Source organism: Pseudophryne corroboree, chromosome 9, assembly GCF_028390025.1.
Source record: "Pseudophryne corroboree isolate aPseCor3 chromosome 9, aPseCor3.hap2, whole genome shotgun sequence".
Lineage (NCBI taxonomy): Eukaryota > Metazoa > Chordata > Amphibia > Anura > Myobatrachidae > Pseudophryne > Pseudophryne corroboree.
The window spans coordinates 26,920,881-26,941,250 of NC_086452.1; the positions used below are offsets into that span (position 1 = coordinate 26,920,881).

Here is a 20,370-nt window from a genome sequence, read left to right on the forward strand (position 1 = left end):
GATGTATGGGTATAGTGGCAGAGATAGGGAGAGAGAGAGGGGGTGGTAGAGAGAGACAGAGAGAGATGGGGTGAAGAGATGTATGGGTATAGCGGCAGAAAAAGGGAGAGACAGAGGGGGTGGTAGAGAGAGACAGAGGGGGGTAGAAAGAGAGAGAGAGGGGGGTAGAGAGAGACAGAGAGAGATGGGGTGAAGAGATGTATGGGTGTAGTGGCAGAGATAGGGAGAGAGAGAGGGGGTGGTAGAGAGAGACATAGAGAGATGGGGTGAAGAGATGTATGGGTGTAGTGGCAGAGATAGGGAGAGAGAGAGGGGGTGGTAGAGAGAGACAGAGAGAGATGGGGTGAAGAGATGTATGGGTGTAGTGGCAGAGATAGGGAGAGAGAGAGAGGGGGGTAGAGAGAGACAGAGAGAGATGGGGTGAAGAGATGTATGGGTATAGTGCAGAGATAGGTAGAGAGAGAGAGGGGGGTAGAGAGAGACAGAGAGAGATGGGGTGAAGAGATGTATGGGTATAGTGGCAGAGATAGGGAGAGAGAGAGAGAGAGAGAGAGAGAGGAGGGTAGAGAGAGACATAGAGAGATGGAGTGAAGAGATGTATGGGTATAGTGGCAGAGATAGGGAGAGAGAGAGGGGGTGGTAGAGAGAGACAGAGAGAGATGGGGTGAAGAGATGTATGGGTATAGCGGCAGAAAAAGGGAGAGACAGAGGGGGTGGTAGAGAGAGACAGAGGGGGTAGAGAGAGAGAGAGGGTGGTAGAGAGAGACAGAGAGAGATGGGGTGAAGAGATGTATGGGTGTAGTGGCAGAGATAGGGAGAGAGAGAGAGGGGGTGGTAGAGAGAGACATAGAGAGATGGGGTGAAGAGATGTATGGGTGTAGTGGCAGAGATAGGGAGAGAGAGAGGGGGGTAGAGAGAGACATAGAGAGATGGAGTGAAGAGATGTATGGGTATAGTGGCAGAGATAGGGAGAGAGAGAGGGGGTGGTAGAGAGAGACAGAGAGAGATGGGGTGAAGAGATGTATGGGTATAGCGGCAGAAAAAGGGAGAGACAGAGGGGGTGGTAGAGAGAGACAGAGGGGGGTAGAGAGAGAGAGAGAGAGAGAGAGAGAGAGAGAGAGAGGGTGGTAGAGAGAGACAGAGAGAGATGGGGTGAAGAGATGTATGGGTATAGTGGCAGAGATAGGGAGAGAGAGAGAGAGAGGGGGTGGTAGAGAGAGACAGAGAGAGATGGAGTGAAGAGATGTATGGGTATAGTGCAGAGATAGGGAGAGAGAGAGGGGGGGGTAGAGAGAGACATAGAGAGATGGAGTGAAGAGATGTATGGGTATAGTGGCAGAGATAGGGAGAGAGAGAGGGGGTGGTAGAGAGAGACAGAGAGAGATGGGGTGAAGAGATGTATGGGTATAGCGGCAGAAAAAGGGAGAGACAGAGGGGGTGGTAGAGAGAGACAGAGGGGGGTAGAGAGAGAGAGAGAGAGAGAGAGAGAGAGAGAGAGAGAGAGAGGGTGGTAGAGAGAGACAGAGAGAGATGGGGTGAAGAGATGTATGGGTGTAGTGGCAGAGATAGGGAGAGAGAGAGGGGTGGTAGAGAGAGACATAGAGAGATGGGGTGAAGAGATGTATGGGTATAGTGGCAGAGATAGGGAGAGAGAGAGAGGGGGGTAGAGAGAGACAGAGAGAGATGGGGTGAAGAGATGTATGGGTATAGTGGCAGAGATAGGGAGAGAGAGAGGGAGTGGTAGAGAAAGACAGAGAGAGATGGAGTGAAGAGATGTATGGGTATAGTGGCAGAGATAGGGAGAGAGAGAGGGGGTGGTAGAGAGAGACATAGAGAGATGGGGTGAAGAGATGTATGGGTATAGTGGCAGAGATAGGGAGAGAGAGAGGGGGTGGTAGAGAGAGACAGAGAGAGATGGGGTGAAGAGATGTATGGGTATAGTGGCAGAGATAGGGAGAGAGAGAGGGGGGTAGAGAGAGACATAGAGAGATGGAGTGAAGAGATGTATGGGTATAGTGGCAGAGATAGGGAGAGAGAGAGGGGGGTAGAGAGAGACATAGAGAGATGGAGTGAAGAGATGTATGGGTATAGTGGCAGAGATAGGGAGAGAGAGAGGGGGTGGTAGAGAGAGACAGAGAGAGATGGAGTGAAGAGATGTATGGGTATAGCGGCAGAAAAAGGGAGAGACAGAGGGGGTGGTAGAGAGAGACAGAGGGGGGTAGAGAGAGAGAGTGAGAGAGAGAGAGAGAGAGAGAGAGAGGGGTAGAGAGAGACAGAGAGAGATGGGGTGAAGAGATGTATGGGTGTAGTGGCAGAGATAGGGAGAGAGAGAGGGGGTGGTAGAGAGAGACAGAGGGGGGTAGAAAGAGAGAGAGAGGGGGGTAGAGAGAGACAGAGAGAGATGGGGTGAAGAGATGTATGGGTGTAGTGGCAGAGATAGGGAGAGAGAGAGGGGGGTAGAGAGAGACATAGAGAGATGGGGTGAAGAGATGTATGGGTATAGTGCAGAGATAGGGAGAGAGAGAGAGAGAGAGAGAGAGAGAGAGAGAGAGAGAGAGAGAGAGAGAGAGAGAGAGAGAGAGAGAGATGGAGTGAAGAGATGTATGGGTATAGTGCAGAGATATGGAGAGAGAGAGAGAGAGAGAGAGAGAGAGAGAGAGAGGGGGGGGGTAGAGAGAGACATAGAGAGATGGAGTCAAGAGATGTATGGGTATAGTGGCAGAGATAGGGAGAGAGAGGGGGGTGGTAGAGAGAGACAGAGAGAGATGGGGTGAAGAGATGTATGGGTATAGCGGCAGAAAATAAGAATTTACTTACCGATAATTCTATTTCTCGTAGTCCGTAGTGGATGCTGGGAACTCCGTAAGGACCATGGGGAATAGCGGCTCCGCAGGAGACTGGGCACAAAAGTAAAGCTTTAGGACTACCTGGTGTGCACTGGCTCCTCCCCCTATGACCCTCCTCCAAGCCTCAGTTAGGATACTGTGCCCGGACGAGCGTACACAATAAGGAAGGATTTATGAATCCCGGGTAAGACTCATACCAGCCACACCAATCACACCATATAACTTGTGATCTGAACCCAGTTAACAGCATGATAACAGAGGAGCCTCTGGATAGATGGCTCACAACAATAACCCGATTTAGTTAATAATAACTATGTACAAGTATTGCAGACAATCCGCACTTGGGATGGGCGCCCAGCATCCACTACGGACTACGAGAAATAGTAAGTAAATTCTTATTTTCTCTGACGTCCTAGTGGATGCTGGGGACTCCGTAAGGACCATGGGGATTATACCAAAGCTCCCAAACGGGCGGGAGAGTGCGGATGACTCTGCAGCACCGAATGAGAGAACTCCAGGTCCTCCTCAGCCAGGGTATCAAATTTGTAGAATTTAGCAAACGTGTTTTCCCCTGACCAAGTAGCTGCTCGGCAAAGTTGTAAAGCCGAGACCCCTCGGGCAGCCGCCCAAGATGAGCCCACCTTCCTTGTGGAATGGGCTTTTACAGATTTTGGCTGTGGCAGGCCTGCCACAGAATGTGCAAGCTGAATTGTATTACAAATCCAACGAGCAATAGTCTGCTTAGAAGCAGGAGCACCCAGCTTGTTGGGTGCATACAGGATAAACAGCGAGTCAGATTTTCTGACTCCAGCCGTCCTGGAAACATATATTTTCAAGGCCCTGACTACGTCCAACAACTTGGAGTCCTCCAAGTCACTAGTAGCCGCAGGTACCACAATAGGTTGGTTCAGATGAAACACTGAAACCACCTTAGGGAGAAAATGAGGACGAGTCCTCAATTCCGCCCTGTCTGAATGGAAGATCAGATAAGGGCTTTTACAGGATAAAGCCCGCCAATTCTGACACGCGCCTGGCCGAGGCCAGGGCCAACAACATGACCACTTTCCATGTGAGATATTTTAACTCCACAGATTCAAGTGGTTCAAACCAATGTGACTTTAGGAACCCCAAAACTACATTGAGATCCCAAAGTGCCACTGGAGGCACAAAAGGAGGCTGTATAAGCAGTACCCCTTTTACAAACGTCTGAACTTCAGGAACTGAAGCTAGTTCTTTCTGGAAGAAAATTGACAGGGCCGAAATTTGAACCTTAATGGACCCCAATTTTAGGCCCATAGACACTCCTGTTTACAGGAAATGCAGGAATCGACCTAGTTGAAATTCCTCCATCGGGGCCTTACTGGCCTCGCACCACTCAACATATTTTCGCCAAATGCGGTGATAATGCTTTGCGGTTACATCCTTCCTGGCTTGATCAGGGTAGGGATGACTTCATCCGGAATGCCTTTTTCCTTCAGGATCCGGCGTTCAACCGCCCTGCCGTCAAACGCAGCCGCGGTAAGTCTTGGAATAGACAGGGTCCTTGCTGGAGCAGGTCCCTTCTTAGAGGTAGAGGCCACGGGTCCTCCGTGAGCATCTCTTGAAGTTCCGGGTACCAAGTCCTTCTTGGCCAATCCGGAGCCACGAGTATAGTTCTTACTCCCCTCCGTCTTATAATTCTCAGTACTTTTGGTATGAGAGGAAGAGGAGGGAACACATACACTGACTGGTACACCCACGGTGTTACCGGAGCGTCCACAGCTATTGCCTGAGGGTCCCTTGACCTGGCGCAATACCTGTCCAATTTTTTGTTTAGGTGGGACGCCATCATGTCCACCTTTGGTTTTCCCAACGGTTTACAATCATGTGGAAGACTTCTGGGTGAAGTCCCCACTCTCCCGGGTGGAGGTCGTGCCTGCTGAGGAAGTCTGCTTCCCAGTTGTCCACTCCCGGAATGAACACTGCTGACAATGCTATCACATGATTTTCCGCCCAGCGAAAAATCCTTGCAGCTTCTGCCATTGCCCTCCTGCTTCTTGTGCCGCCCTGTCTGTTTACGTGGGCGACTGCCGTGATGTTGTCCGACTGGATCAGCACCGGCTGACCTTGAAGCAGAGGTCTTGCTTGGCTTAGGGCATTGTAAATGGCCCTTAGCTCCAAAATATTTATGTGAAGTGATGTCTCCAGGCTTGACCACAAGCCCTGGAAATTTCTTCCCTGTGTGACTGCTCCCCAGCCTCGCAGGCTGGCATCCGTGGTCACCAGGACCCAGTCCTGAATGCCGAATCTGCGGCCCTCTAGAAGATGAGCACTCTGCAACCACCACAGGAGAGACACCCTTGTCTTTGGTGACAGGGTTATCCGCTGATGCATCTGAAGATGCGATCCGGACCATTTGTCCAGCAGGTCCCACTGAAAAGTTCTTGCGTGGAATCTGCCGAATGGAATTGCTTCGTAGGAAGCCACCATTTTTCCCAGGACCCTTGTGCACTGATGCACTGACACTTGGCCTGGTTTTAGGAGGTTTCTGACTAGTTCGGATAACTCCCTGGCTTTCTCCTCCGGGAGAAACACCTTTTTCTGGACTGTGTCCAGAATCATCCCTAGGAATAGAAGACGTGTCGTCTGGATCAGCTGCGATTTTGGAATATTGAGAATCCAACCGTGCTGCCGCAACACTACTTGAGATAGTGCTACCCCGACTACCAACTGTTCCCTGGATCTTGCCCTTATCAGGAGATCGTCCAAGTAAGGGATAACTAAAACTCCCTTCCTTCGAAGGAGTATCATCATTTCGGCCATTACTTTGGTAAAGACCCGGGGTGCCGTGGACAAACCAAACGGCAGCGTCTGAAACTGATAGTGACAGTTCTGTACCACAAACCTGAGGTACCCTTGGTGAGAAGGGTAAATTGGGACATGGAGATAAGCATCCTTGATGTCCAGAGACACCATATAATCCCCTTCTTCCAGGTTCGCAATCACCGCTCTGAGTGACTCCATCTTGAATTTGAACCTTTGTATGTAAGTGTTCAAGGATTTCAGATTTAAAATAAGTCTCACCGAGCCGTCCGGCTTCGGTACCACAAACAGCGTGGAATAATATCCCTTTCCCTGTTGTAGGAGGGGTACCTTGATTATCACCTGCTGGGAATACAGCTTGTGAATGGCTTCTGCTGCAGCCTTTTTCCTCTCCCTCTGCCACGGGGCAGAAATGAGGAGTCTTTTGCCCGCTTGTCCTTATGAGGCCTAAAGGACTGCGCCTGATGATACGGCGTCTTCTTATGTTGAGAGGCTACCTGGGGTAAAAATGTGGATTTCCCAGCCGTTGCCGTGGCCACCAGGTCTGTTAGACCTACCCCAAATAACTCCTCCCTTTTATAAGGCAATACTTCCATATGCCTTTTGGAATCAGCATCACCTGACCACTGTCTTGTCCATAACCCTCTTCTGGCAGAAATGGACAGCGCACTTACTCTTGATGCCAGTCGGCAAATATCCCTCTGTGCATCACGCATATATAGAAATGCATCTTTTAAATGCTCTATAGTCAGTAATATACTGTCCCTATCTAGGGTATCAATATTGTCAGTCAGGGAATCCGACCAAGCCACCCCAGCACTGCACATCCAGGCTGAGGCGATTGCTGGTCGCAGTATCACACCCGTGTGAGTGTATATACATTTTTAGGATATTTTCCTGCTTTCTGTCAGCAGGTTCCTTAAGGGCGGCCGTATCCAGGGACGGTAGTGCCACCTGTTTAGACAAGCGTGTGAGCGCTTTATCCACCCTAGGGGGTGTTTCCCAACGTGCCCTATCCTCTGGCGGGAAGGGGTATGATGCTAATAACTTTTTAGGAATTAACAGTTTTTATCGGGGGAAACCCACGCATCATCACACACTTCATTTAATTCCTCAGATGCAGGAAAAACTACCGGCAGTTTTTTCTCATCCAACATAATACCCTTTTTAGTGGTACTGGTATTATCAGAAATATGTAAAACATTTTCCATAGCCTCAATCATGTAACGTGTGGCCCTACTGGAAGTCACATTCGTCTCTTAATCGTCGACACTGGAGTCAGTATCCGTGTCGGCGTCTGTATCTGCCATCTGAGGTAACGGGCGTTTTAGAGCCCCTGATGGCTTTTGAGACACCTGGACAGGCACAGGCTGAGTAGCCGGCTGTCTCATGTCATCAATCTTTTGTAAAGAGCTGACACTATCACGTAATTCCTTCCATAAGCTCAGCCACTCAGGTGTCGACTCCCTAGGGGGTGACATCTCCATTACAGGCAATTGCTCCGCCTCCACACCATTTTCCTCCTCATACATGTCGACACAATTGTACCGACACACAGCACACACACAGGGAATGCTCTGATAGAGGACAGGACCCCACTAGCCCTTTGGGGAGATAGAGGGAGAGTATGCCAGCACACACCAGAGCGCTATATATATACAGGGATAACCTTATAGAAGTGTTTTTCCCCTTATAGCTGCTGTTTTATTAATACTGCGCCTAATTAGTGCCCCCCCTCTCTTTTTTAACCCCTTTCTGTAGTGTAGTAACTGCAGGGGAGAGCCAGGGAGCTTCCCTCCAACGGAGCTGTGAGAGAAAATGGCGCCAGTGTGCTGAGGAGATAGGCTCCGCCCCTTTTTTGCTGACTTTTCTCCCGCATTTTTATGGATTCTGGCAGGGGTTAAAATACATCCATATAGCCCTGGGGGTTATATGTGATGTATGTTTGCCAGCCAAGGTGTTTTTATTGCTGCTCAGGGCGCCCCCCCCCCCAGCGCCCTGCACCCTCAGTGACTGCAGTACGAGGTGTGTATGAGGAGCAATGGCGCACAGCTGCAGTGCTGTGCGCTACCTTGGTGAAGACTGATGTCTTCTGCCGCCGATTTTCCGGACCTCTTCTTGCTTCTGGCTCTGTAAGGGGGCCGGCTCTGGGACCGGACTCCGAGTTCTCCGTGTTCGGTCCCTCTGGAGCTAATGATGTCCAGTAGCCAAGAAGCCCAAGCTGGCTGCAAGCAGGTGAGTTTGCTTCTTCTCCCCTTAGTCCCTCGATGCAGTGAGCCTGTTGCCAGCAGGTCTCACTGAAAATAAAAAACCTAAAACTAAACTTTCACTAAGAAGCTCAGGAGAGCCCCTAGTGTGCACCCCTTCTCGGCCGGGCACAAAAATCTAACTGAGGCTTGGAGGAGGGTCATAGGGGGAGGAGCCAGTGCACACCAGGTAGTCCTAAAGCTTTACTTTTGTGCCCAGTCTCCTGCGGAGCCGCTATTCCCCATGGTCCTTATGGAGTTCCCAGCATCCACTAGGACGTCAGAGAAAAAGGGAGAGAGAGAGAGGGGGATAGAGAGAGACAGAGAGAGATGGGGTGAAGAGATGTATGGGTGTAGTGGCAGAGATAGGGAGAGAGAGAGGGGGTGGTAGAGAGAGACAGAGAGAGATGGGGTGAAGAGATGTATGGGTATAGTGCAGAGATAGGGAGAGAGAGAGAGAGAGAGAGGGGGGAGGTAGAGAGAGATGGGGTGAAGAGATGTATGGGTATAGTGCAGAGATAGGGAGAGAGAGAGAGAGAGAGAGAGAGAGAGAGAGAGAGAGGGGGGGGGGGGTAGAGAGAGACAGAGAGAGATGGGGTGAATAGATGTATGGGTGTAGTGGCAGAGATAGGGAGAGAGAGAGAGGGGGGTAGAGAGAGACAGAGAGAGAGGGGGGTGAATAGATGTATGGGTATAGTGCAGAGATAGGGAGAGGGAGAGAGAGAGAGAGAGAGAGAGAGAGAGAGAGAGAGAGAGAGAGAGAGAGGGGGGGGGGGTAGAGAGAGATGGGGTGAAGAGATGTATGGGTATAGTGCAGAGATAGGGAGAGAGAGAGAGAGGGAGAGAGAGAGAGAGGGGGGGGGTAGAGAGAGATGGGGTGAAGAGATGTATGGGTATAGTGCAGAGATAGGGAGAGAGAGAGGGGGTTGAAAGATATAGTGAAGCAAAAAAATTAAATAAGATTAAACAGAAAGCAAAGGAGAGTATATGTTTACTGAGAGAGAGAAAGAGAGAGAGAGAGAGAGAGAGAGAGAGAGAGAGAGAGAGAGAGAGAGAGGAATGAGATGAGGGAGGGTGATAGAGAGAGACAAGAGAGTGAAAAAGAGAGAAATAGAGAGATAGAGGAGAGAGATACATGAGAGAGAGAGAGAGAGGAGAGATACATTAGAGGGACATAAGAGACAGAGAAGAGAGAGAGAGAGACAGGGGAGGGGGGGGGGGGGTGGGGAGAGGGGAGAGGAAGGAGAGAGGGAGGGATAAGAAAATGACAAGGGGAAAATAAAAAAGTTGAGAGAGACATGATAGTGAGAGAGAGAGTGGAGAGGAGAGACAGGGGGTAGTATATGGATGGAGGGGGCACTGGTACAGGTATATGGAAGGAGGGGCACTGGTACAGGTATATGGATGGGACTGGTACAGGTATATGGAAGGAGGGGGCACTGGTACAGGTATATGGAAGGAGGGGCAATGGTACAGGTATATGGAAGGAAGGGGCACTGGTACAGGTATATGGAAGGAGGGGCACTGGTACAGGTATATGGGGGCACTGGTACAGGTATATGGAAGGAGGGGGCACTGGTACAGGTATATGGAAGGAGGGGCAATGGTACAGGTATATGGAAGGAGGGGGGCACTGGTACAGGTATATGGAAGGAGGGGCAATGGTACAGGTATATGGAAGGAGGGGGGCACTGGTACAGGTATATGGGGGTACTGGTACAGGTATATGGAAGGAGGGGCACTGGTACAGGTATATGGAAGGAGGGGCACTGGAACAGGTATATGGATGGAGGGGCACTGGTACAGGTATACGGATGGAGGAGGCAGTGGTACAGGTATACGGATGGAGGGGGCGCTGGAACAGGTATACGGATGGAGGAGGCACTGGTACAGGTATACGGATGGAGGGGGCATTGGTACAGGTATACGGATGGAGGGGGCATTGGTACAGGTATACGGATGGAGGGGCCCCTGGTACAGGTATACGGATGGAGGGGGCATTGGTACAGGTATACGGATGGAGGGGGGCACTGGTACAGGTATACGGATGGAGGGGGCACTGGTACAGGTATACGGATGGAGGGGGCACTGGTACAGGTATATGGGGGCATTGGTACAGGTATACGGATGGAGGGGCACTGCTACAGGTATACGGATGGAGGGGGCACTGGTACAGGTATACGGATGGAGGGGCACTGGTACAGGTATATGGAAGGAGGGGGCACTGGTACAGGTATATGGGGGGCACTGGTACAGGTATATGGGGGCACTGGTACAGGTATATGGAAGGAGGGGCACTGGTACAGGTGTATGGGGGCACTGGTACAGGTATATGGAAGGGGAGGGCACTGGTACAGGTATATGGATGGAGGGGGCACTGGTACAGGTATATGGGGGCACTGGTACAGGTATATGGGGGCACTGGTACAGGTATATGGAAGGAGGGGCACTGGTACAGGTATATGGGGGCACTGGTACAGGTATATGGATGGAGGGGGCACTGGTACAGGTATATGGGGGCACTGGTACAGGTATATGGGGGCACTGGTACAGGTATATGGAAGGAGGGGCACTGGTACAGGTATATGGATGGAGGGGGCACTGGTACAGGTATATGGATGGAGGGGGCACTGGTACAGGTATATGGGGGCACTGGTACAGGTATATGGAAGGAGGGGCACTGGTACAGGTATATGGATGGAGGAGGCACTGGTACAGGTATATGGGGGCACTGGTACAGGTATATGGAAGGAGGGGGCACTGGTACAGGTATATGGATGGAGGGGGCACTGGTACAGGTATATGGAAGGAGGGGCACTGGTACAGGTATATGGGTGCACTGGTACAGGTATATGGATGGAGGGGGCACTGGTACAGGTATATGGGGGCACTGGTACAGGTATATGGATGGGACTGGTACAGGTATATGGAAGGAGGGGCACTGGTACAGGTATATGGATGGAGGGGGCACTGGTACAGGTATATGGATGGAGGGGGCACTGGTACAGGTATATGGATGGAGGGGGCACTGGTACAGGTATATGGATGGCACTGGTACAGGTATATGGAAGGAGGGGCACTGGTACAGGTATATGGATGGAGGGGGCACTGGTACAGGTATATGGAAGGAGGGGCACTGGTACAGGTATATGGGGGTACTGGTACAGGTATATGGATGGCACTGGTACAGATATATGGAAGGAGGGGCACTGGTACAGGTATATGGAAGGAGGGGGCACTGGTACAGGTATATGAGGGCACTGGTACAGGTATATGGGGGCATTGGTACAGGTATATGGAAGGGGGGGGCACTGGTACAGGTATATGGATGGAGGGGGCACTAGTACAGGTATATGGATGGAGGGGGCACTGGTACAGGTATATGGATGGAGGGGGCACTGGTACAGGTATATGGGGGCACTGGTACAGGTATATGGATGGGACTGGTACAGGTATATGGAAGGAGGGGCACTGGTACAGGTATATGGATGGAGGGGGCACTGGTACAGGTATATGGATGGAGGGGGCACTGGTACAGGTATATGGATGGAGGGGGCACTGGTACAGGTATATGGTGGCACTGGTACAGGTATATGGATGGCATTGGTACAGGTATATGGAAGGAGGGGCACTGGTACAGGTATATGGATGGAGGGGGCACTGGTACAGGTATATGGAAGGAGGGGCACTGGTACAGGTATATGGGGGTACTGGTACAGGTATATGGATGGCACTGGTACAGGTATATGGAAGGAGGGGCACTGGTACAGGTATATGAGGGCACTGGTACAGGTATATGGGGGCATTGGTACAGGTATATGGAAGGGGGGGCACTGGTACAGGTATATGGGGGCATTGGTACAGGTATATGGAAGGGGGGGCACTGGTACAGGTATATGGATGGAGGGGGCACTAGTACAGGTATATGGAAGGAGGGGCACTGGTACAGGTATATGGGGGCACTGGTACAGGTATATGGGGGCACTGGTACAGGTATATGGATGGAGGTGGCACTGGTACAGGTATATGGATGGAGGGGGCACTGGTACAGGTATATGGGGGCACTGTTACAGGTATATGGAAGGAGGGGCATTGGTACAGGTATATGGGGGCACTGGTACAGGTATATGGAAGGAGGGGGCACTGGTACAGGTATATGGATGGAGGGGGCACTGGTACAGGTATATGGGGGCACTGGTACAGGTATATGGAAGGAGGGGCACTGGTACAGGTATATGGATGGAGGGGGCACTGGTACAGGTATATGGAAGAAGGGGCACTGGTACAGGTATATGGATGGAGCGGGCACTGGTACAGGTATATGGATGGAGGGGGCACTGGTACAGGTATATGGGGGCACTGGTACAGGTATATGGATGGGACTGGTACAGGTATATGGATGGAGGGGGCACTGGTACAGGTATATGGATGGAGGGGGCACTGGTACAGGTATATGGGGGAACTGGTACAGGTATATGGATGGAGGAGGCACTGGTACAGGTATATGGATCGAGGGGGCACTGGTACAGGTATATGGGGGCACTGGTACAGGTATATGGAAGGAGGGGGCACTGGTACAGGTATATGGATGGAGGGGGCACTGGTACAGGTATATGGATGGAGGGGGCAATGGTACAGGTATATGGATGGAGGGGGCACTGGTACAGGTATATGGGGGAACTGGTACAGGTATATGGATGGAGGAGGCACTGGTACAGGTATATGGATGGAGGGGGCACTGGTACAGGTATATGGGGGAACTGGTACAGGTATATGGATGGAGGGGGGCAATGGTACAGGTATATGGATGGAGGGGGCACTGGTACAGGTATATGGGGGAACTGGTACAGGTATATGGATGGAGGCGGCACTGGTACAGGTATATGGATGGAGGGGGCACTGGTACAGGTATATGGGGCACTGGTACAGGTATATGGATGGAGGAGGCACTGGTACAGGTATATGGATGGAGGGGGCACTGGTACAGGTATATGGGGGCACTGGTACAGGTATATGGAAGGGGGGGCACTGGTACAGGTATATGAGGGCACTGGTACAGGTATATGGGGGCATTGGTACAGGTATATGGAAGGGGGGGGGCACTGGTACAGGTATATGGATGGAGGGGGCACTAGTACAGGTATATGGAAGGAGGGGCACTGGTACAGGTATATGGGGGCACTGGTACAGGTATATGGGGGCACTGGTACAGGTATATGGATGGAGGTGGCACTGGTACAGGTATATGGATGGAGGGGGCACTGGTACAGGTATATGGGGGCATTGTTACAGGTATATGGAAGGAGGGGCATTGGTACAGGTATATGGGGGCACTGGTACAGGTATATGGAAGGAGGGGGCACTGGTACAGGTATATGGATGGAGGGGGCACTGGTACAGGTATATGGGGGCACTGGTACAGGTATATGGAAGGAGGGGCACTGGTACAGGTATATGGATGGAGGGGGCACTGGTACAGGTATATGGAAGAAGGGGCACTGGTACAGGTATATGGATGGAGGGGGCACTGGTACAGGTATATGGGGGCACTGGTACAGGTATATGGATGGGACTGGTACAGGTATATGGATGGAGGGGGCACTGGTACAGGTATATGGATGGAGGGGGCACTGGTACAGGTATATGGGGGAACTGGTACAGGTATATGGATGGAGGAGGCACTGGTACAGGTATATGGATCGAGGGGGCACTGGTACAGGTATATGGGGGCACTGGTACAGGTATATGGAAGGAGGGGGCACTGGTACAGGTATATGGATGGAGGGGGCACTGGTACAGGTATATGGATGGAGGGGGCAATGGTACAGGTATATGGATGGAGGGGGCACTGGTACAGGTATATGGGGCACTGGTACAGGTATATGGATGGAGGAGGCACTGGTACAGGTATATGGATGGAGGGGGCACTGGTACAGGTATATGGGGGAACTGGTACAGGTATATGGATGGAGGGGGCAATGGTACAGGTATATGGATGGAGGGGGCACTGGTACAGGTATATGGGGGAACTGGTACAGGTATATGGATGGAGGAGGCACTGGTACAGGTATATGGATGGAGGGGGCACTGGTACAGGTATATGGGGGCACTGGTACAGGTATATGGATGGAGGAGGCACTGGTACAGGTATATGGATGGAGGGGGCACTGGTACAGGTATATGGGGGCACTGGTACAGGTATATGGAAGGAGGGGGCACTGGTACAGGTATATGGGGGAACTGGTACAGGTATATGGATGGAGGAGGCACTGGTACAGGTATATGGATGGAGGGGGCACTGGTACAGGTATATGGGGGAACTGGTACAGGTATATGGATGGAGGAGGCACTGGTACAGGTATATGGATCGAGGGGGCACTGGTACAGGTATATGGGGGCACTGGTACAGGTATATGGAAGGAGGGGGCACTGGTACAGGTATATGGATGGAGGGGGCACTGGTACAGGTATATGGATGGAGGGGGCACTGGTACAGGTATATGGAAGGAGGGGCACTGGTTACAGGTATATGGAAGGAGGGGGCACTGGTACAGGTATATGGATGGAGGGGGCACTGGTATAGGTATATGGATGGAGGGGGCAATGGTACAGGTATATGGAAAGAGGGGGCACTGGTACAGGTATATGGATGGAGGGGGCAATGGTACAGGTATATGGATGGAGGGGGCACTGGTACAGGTATATGGAAGGAGGGGCACTGGTACAGGTATATGGAAGGAGGGGGCACTGGTACAGGTATATGGAAGGAGGGCGCACTGGTACAGGTATATGGATGGAGGGGGCACTGGTACAGGTATATGGAAGGAGGGCGCACTGGTACAGGTATATGGATGGAGGGGGCACTGGTAGAGGTATATTGAAGGAGGGCGCACTGGTACAGGTATATGGATGGAGGGGGCACTGGTACAGGTATATGGGGGCACTGGTACAGGTATATAGATGGAGGGGGCACTGGTACAGGTATATGGGGGCACTGGTACAGGAATATGGAAGGAGGGGGCACTGGTACAGGTATATGGATGGAGGGGGCACTGGTACAGGTATATGGGGGCACTGGTACAGGTATATGGAAGGAGGGGGCACTGGTACAGGTATATGGATGGAGGGGCACTGGTACAGGTATATGGAAGGAGGGGGCACTGGTACAGGTATATGGAAGGAGGGGGCACTGGTACAGGTATATGGATGGAGGGGGCACTGGTACAGGTATATGGGGGCACTGGTACAGGTATATAGATGGAGGGGGCACTGGTACAGGAATATGGAAGGAGGGGGCACTGGTACAGGTATATGGGGGCATTGGTACAGGTATATGAAAGGAGGGGGCACTGGTACAGGTATATGGGGGCACTGGTACAGGTATATGGGGGCACTGGTACAGGTATATATGGGTACTGGTACAGGTATATGGATGGAGGGGGCACTGGTACAGGTATATGGGGGCACTGGTACAGGTATATGGGGGCACTGGTACAGGTATATGGAAGGAGGGGCACTGGTACAGGTATATGGATGGAGGGGGCACTGGTACAGGTATATGGATGGAGGGGGCACTGGTACAGGTATATGGGGGCACTGGTACAGGTATATGGAAGGAGGGGGCACTGGTACAGGTATATGGGGGAACTGGTACAGGTATATGGAAGCAGGGGCACTGGTACAGGTATATGGGGGCACTGGTACAGGTATATGGGGCACTGGTACAGGTATATGGGGGCACTGCTGCTGGTAATACGTCACTGACTGTCACTGATGAAAAGTTGTCTCCCTGTCCTGTCAGTAATTGCCCCTGCCCGCAGCAGCCCTCAGTTAACCCTCCCTGTGCCGGGCTGCAGAGTGCAGCGTGTGAGGGGGGGAGTGCCCGGTGTGAGTGTGAGTGCTGCACTCTCTCTCTCTCTGCTCCATCACCAGCAGTTACTCCCCGGCTGCGGTTGCTAAGGAAACGGCCGCATGGCAACCGGCTGAGAGCCTGGGGGCCGTGCGCTGCCGCAGCCGCTCATTCTCCAGCACCAGCAGCAGCAGCAGCACCGAGCCTCCTCCTCCTCCTCCCGCTCCGGATCCTCCTCCCGCTCCGCCGCCGCCGCCGCCGCTGCCAGGGATCCCGGGCTGACAGGGGCAGCCCCGGCAGTGATGGACATGATGATGTTGGTGCAGGGAGCCGCTTGCTGCACGAACCAGTGGCTGGCCGCCGTCCTCCTCAGCGTCTGCTGCCTGCTGCCCTCCTGCATGCCCGGCGGGCACAGCATGGACTACCCCCGGCCAGCGGACAGCAACCTGGTCGTCGTCAGGCAAGGAGAGACGGCTATGCTGAGGTAGGAGGCTGTGTGTGCTGTCATCCTCTGTGCTGCGCCCCTCCAGCCCGGGGAGTCATGCTCTGTGTTGCCCCCCGGCGCGGGGTGTGAAACTCTGCTGCCCCAGTCAGGGGTGTGATGCTCTGTGCTGCCCCAGTCAGGGGTGTGATGCTCTGTGCTGCCCCAGTCAGGGGTGTGATGCTCTGTGCTGCCCCTGTCAGGGGTGTGATGCTCTGCTGCCCCTGTCAGGGGTGTGATGCTCTTTACTGCCCCTGTCAGGGGTGTGATGGTTTCTGCTGCCCCAGTCAGGGGTATGATGGTTTCTGCTGCCCCAGTCAGGGGTGTGATGCTCTGCTGCCCCAGTCAGGGGTGTGATGCTCTGTGCTGCCCCAGTCAGGGGTGTGATGCTCTGTGCTGCCCCAGTCAGGGGTGTGATGCTCTGTGCTGCCCCAGTCAGGGGTGTGATGCTCTGTGCTGCCCCAGTCAGGGGTGTGATGGTTTCTGCTGCCCCAGTCAGGGGTGTGATGCTCTGCTGCCCCAGTCAGGGGTGTGATGCTCTGCTGCCCTCTCAGACTGGGGTGTGATTTCTGTGCTGCTCCCCTTCAGCCGGGGAGTGATGCACTGTGCCCCCTCAACCTGGGATGTAATACTCTGCTACCCCCATTTAGGGGTGTGATGCTTTGTGCCCCCCTCAACCTGGGGTGTAATGCTCTGTCTGCGCAGTCTGTGGTGTAATGTTCTGTATGTCCCCAGCTTTGGGTGTGATGCTCTGTGTTTCCCCAGCCAGGGGTACAATGCTCTGTGTCCCCAGCCCTGGGAGTGATGCTCTGTGTGCCCAGCCTGGGGTGTGATACTCTGTGTGTCCCCAGCCCTGGGAGTGATGCTCTGTGTGCCCAGCCTGGGGTGTGATACTCTGTGTGTCCCCAGCCCTGGGAGTGATGCTCCGTGTGCCCAGCCTGGGGTGTGATACTCTGTGTCCCCAGCCCTGGGAGTGATGCTCTGTGTGCCAGCCTGGGGTGTGATACTCTGTGTCCCCAGCCTGGGGTGTGATGCTCATTACTTCTGTCTCTAGTTCTTCATCCAGTCACTATACTACTACCCCCACCATTACCACTACTACCCCCACAACCACTACCCCCACCATTACCACTACTACCCCCACTACCACTATTACTACCCCCACCATTACCCCTACTACCACCAATACCTGTACTAGTACCCCCACCATTACCACTACCACAATACCCCTACTACTACCCCCACCATTACCACTACTACCCCCACCGCTCCTTGTTGCCTGGTCTGATGAGCCTGTAGGTGCCCCAGGTTTGTTATTGACGTGTGAGTGCCGGCTGATAGGGGGAGCTGTGCGGATAGGAAAGGCTCTGCTTTTGGGAAGAGAGTGTAAGTTGTGTAACTTGCGGAGAGAAGGGGTTAATTACTTTGCTTCCCTAGGCTTCGCTGAGGATGGCTCCGCTAACACTGCCTTATATACACTGCCGAACCATTGCTACTGCGGGGTTAATACCTACAATTGCATGGGTTAATGACTGCAGTTGCAAGGGTCAACAACTGCATTGCAAGAGTTAATTACTGCATTGCAAGGGCTAGTGGCTGCGCTGCAAAGGTTAATGGTTCCGTTGCAAGGGTTAATGGCTTCCTATAGCCATCCTGTATGTTGTTTGCTCTCATTGCTTGTATCCCTGTTACTCAATGATGGATAACACAACAGCAACACCTTCCAGTGCACATCAATTGTGTGTTTGTTATTTCCAACCGTCTGCACTCTGCTTGTACCCCAAAGCGCCCCCCCATACAACACCACTTGCTCATGCAGCGCAGTTGTAGAGATGCTTTGTGCATTTGCAGCCACTGGCCAACTCTCAGCGAGAGACTCTCTCCCCGATCTGCCAAATGCCTCCGAGGCTCTTCATCCATGCAAAGAGAATTCTTCAGCATTTGCAAATACACAACTGTTGTGCCCTGAGCAGTGTGTCCGTGGCTGGGATGTTCCCGTGTTGTATTAGCCTGTCTGTGTATTGCACATAGCAACCTCTGCTGTGATATTGTCACCGTCATTGCAAAATCCATCACCGCCAGTCCTGCGAGCAACACTCAAACTTGCTGCTGTCTGCTAATTGTGTATAAACCGTCTTACACTGAGCTGGTCTTTGCATCTTCCTAAGTCCTAATGAGGCAACCTACTGTAATGCTATGATCATTAGCTTGCTGGATTTACCAGTGCTGACGAGATTATACCTCCAGCCATTACTCCAGGTAGAGAGGGAGCACTCACTAAGCTCCTTGTCTTCTATTCAGTAATGACACTTCATAAAAAAACAAGTATACTGCCTGCACAGCACGTATATGTACAGGACACTGGTGACCAGCAAGCATTGGTTGTGTTACACTATCCCATTGGTACATGTTCATTTGCACAATCTATTGCCACTATTTAATTCATACATACTGTACATTAATTGCATGTCAACAGCCAGTCTCTGTGTGTTAGCTCTGACGATCATCTCACTGCACCTCTGATATATGATTCATTCAGGGCAAGAATATCATATAGATCTTACTGTATGGGTCATATATAAAGAAATTCTATCTATCTATCTATCTATCTATCTATCTATCTATCTATCTATCTATCTATCTATCTATCTATCTATCTATCTATCTATCTATCTATCTATCGGTTTGTAAATGTGCTGTTTTCATTGGATTCAGCCCTTACCCTACTTTGAGTCATTACCAGACGGAGATTATAGGCTAAACCTTACTAATGTCTTATCTTAATGAATGGTGTTCGCATATGGTGCTGAGAAGCTGTTGCAGCCCTGACAGGCTCTGTGCTGCCCCTTCCTGCTCACCGATGAATCCCCCCCCCCCCACCTTCCCCAACTTTCTGCATTTCTACTTGGAATTATCATCGATACTGTGTATTCCAGGTCCCATTTCTCCTCCATGTTGCAGTGTTGTCCTTTCACTTCTCATAAAAATAGACACAAATGTGTTTATCCGTCCTCACAGCCACTTTGATGTGTTCGCTTTTCGCCACAAGCGATGTGAATGTAATTACAATGCCGCCTGCCATTGGGACCTAGGTAGGGGTTTGTTTTGTCTTATTTAACATGATTAGCGCGGCATTGAATAAATATGCATAAGTGATTGGAGATGCTCACATTTTGATTGTTTTTATTGAATTTTTTTTAAATTTCTTTAAAAACCTGACTTTGTTTTTTTTTTTTCTAATTCAGAGCAGAAAAATTAACTCTTTGGGTAGCAGAACGATCTCAGACACATGGACTGTAAGCGCCGTTTGCACAGCATGTATCACGGACGGAATGGGTTAAGTCTTGGAATTAGGGTTTTGCTGTTCGGAATCGGCAAAGTGTCTGTGAAAGTGAGGTGTGATTCAGCAGAGACAGATAGGACTCAGAATGCAAGAGAATGGAGATTGCATTTATCTAATGTGCAATCCAGTGTGCACCCGTAGCCTGAGTACAAATCAGTCTGATCTCCTGTGTGTTGACCTCTAGTATAATGATGCATTTTCCTTGTTTTTATCTCTTTGCCCAGGATAATTTAGTAAATAGCTGTGCCGTAGCTTTGGCACTGTATTACGGTACATATAGCTCCTCTTGGCTGGCTGCAAATATTCAGGGTTTACCCTATTCGATACTGCAAAATTGAATTCACTTTCCATGCATGGCACAATGCACTTAAGTGTGTCATTTTATTTAGCTGTGCAGCCTGGAAACACATCCACGGTGAGATTTGTGTGTGTTTATCTTCAGTAGAGCCCTATCCAGTCTCCAGGATGCACTGTACCCAAATCCTTCTAGTCTTCCTCCCCTGCATCATCAAAGATATTCCTGTGTATTACCAGCATTTTGCATTGACAATAGCCTCAGCTCGATGAGATTTCACTCCGCCGGTGAGATGCAAGAATAAGATTAATGCAAACTGGGAGGCACGACCGCACTAGCTAACTGCATTTTGCTGGTCTTGATTTAGTTTTACATTCGTGCGGTTTTGCAAAATGCACAGGCGGAGCGCTCATTAAACCCTATTGCCGCAGATTGTCACTCTGCGATGGTTCCCGAAAATATGATCATTCAACTTCTCCACGGCCTGTAATTATGAAATACAGGCCCT

The 20,370-nt window shown here is 51.4% G+C and overlaps 1 protein-coding gene across 3 annotated transcripts in view; it reads left to right on the forward strand.

Moving 5' to 3' along the window:
• Positions 1-15,827: 15,827 nt before the first annotated feature.
• Positions 15,828-20,370, forward strand: part of NEGR1 (neuronal growth regulator 1) — a 748,460-nt gene continuing 743,917 nt past the window's right edge. The window contains exon 1 of one of the 3 annotated variants that reach the window (XM_063939089.1): positions 15,828-16,227. In XM_063939089.1, coding sequence (XP_063795159.1) covers positions 16,046-16,227 — 182 coding nt within the window. In that variant the 5' untranslated portion in view covers positions 15,828-16,045. The remainder of the gene's footprint in view (positions 16,228-20,370) is intronic. The other 2 variants (XM_063939088.1, XM_063939090.1) reach the window with 2 other exon arrangements.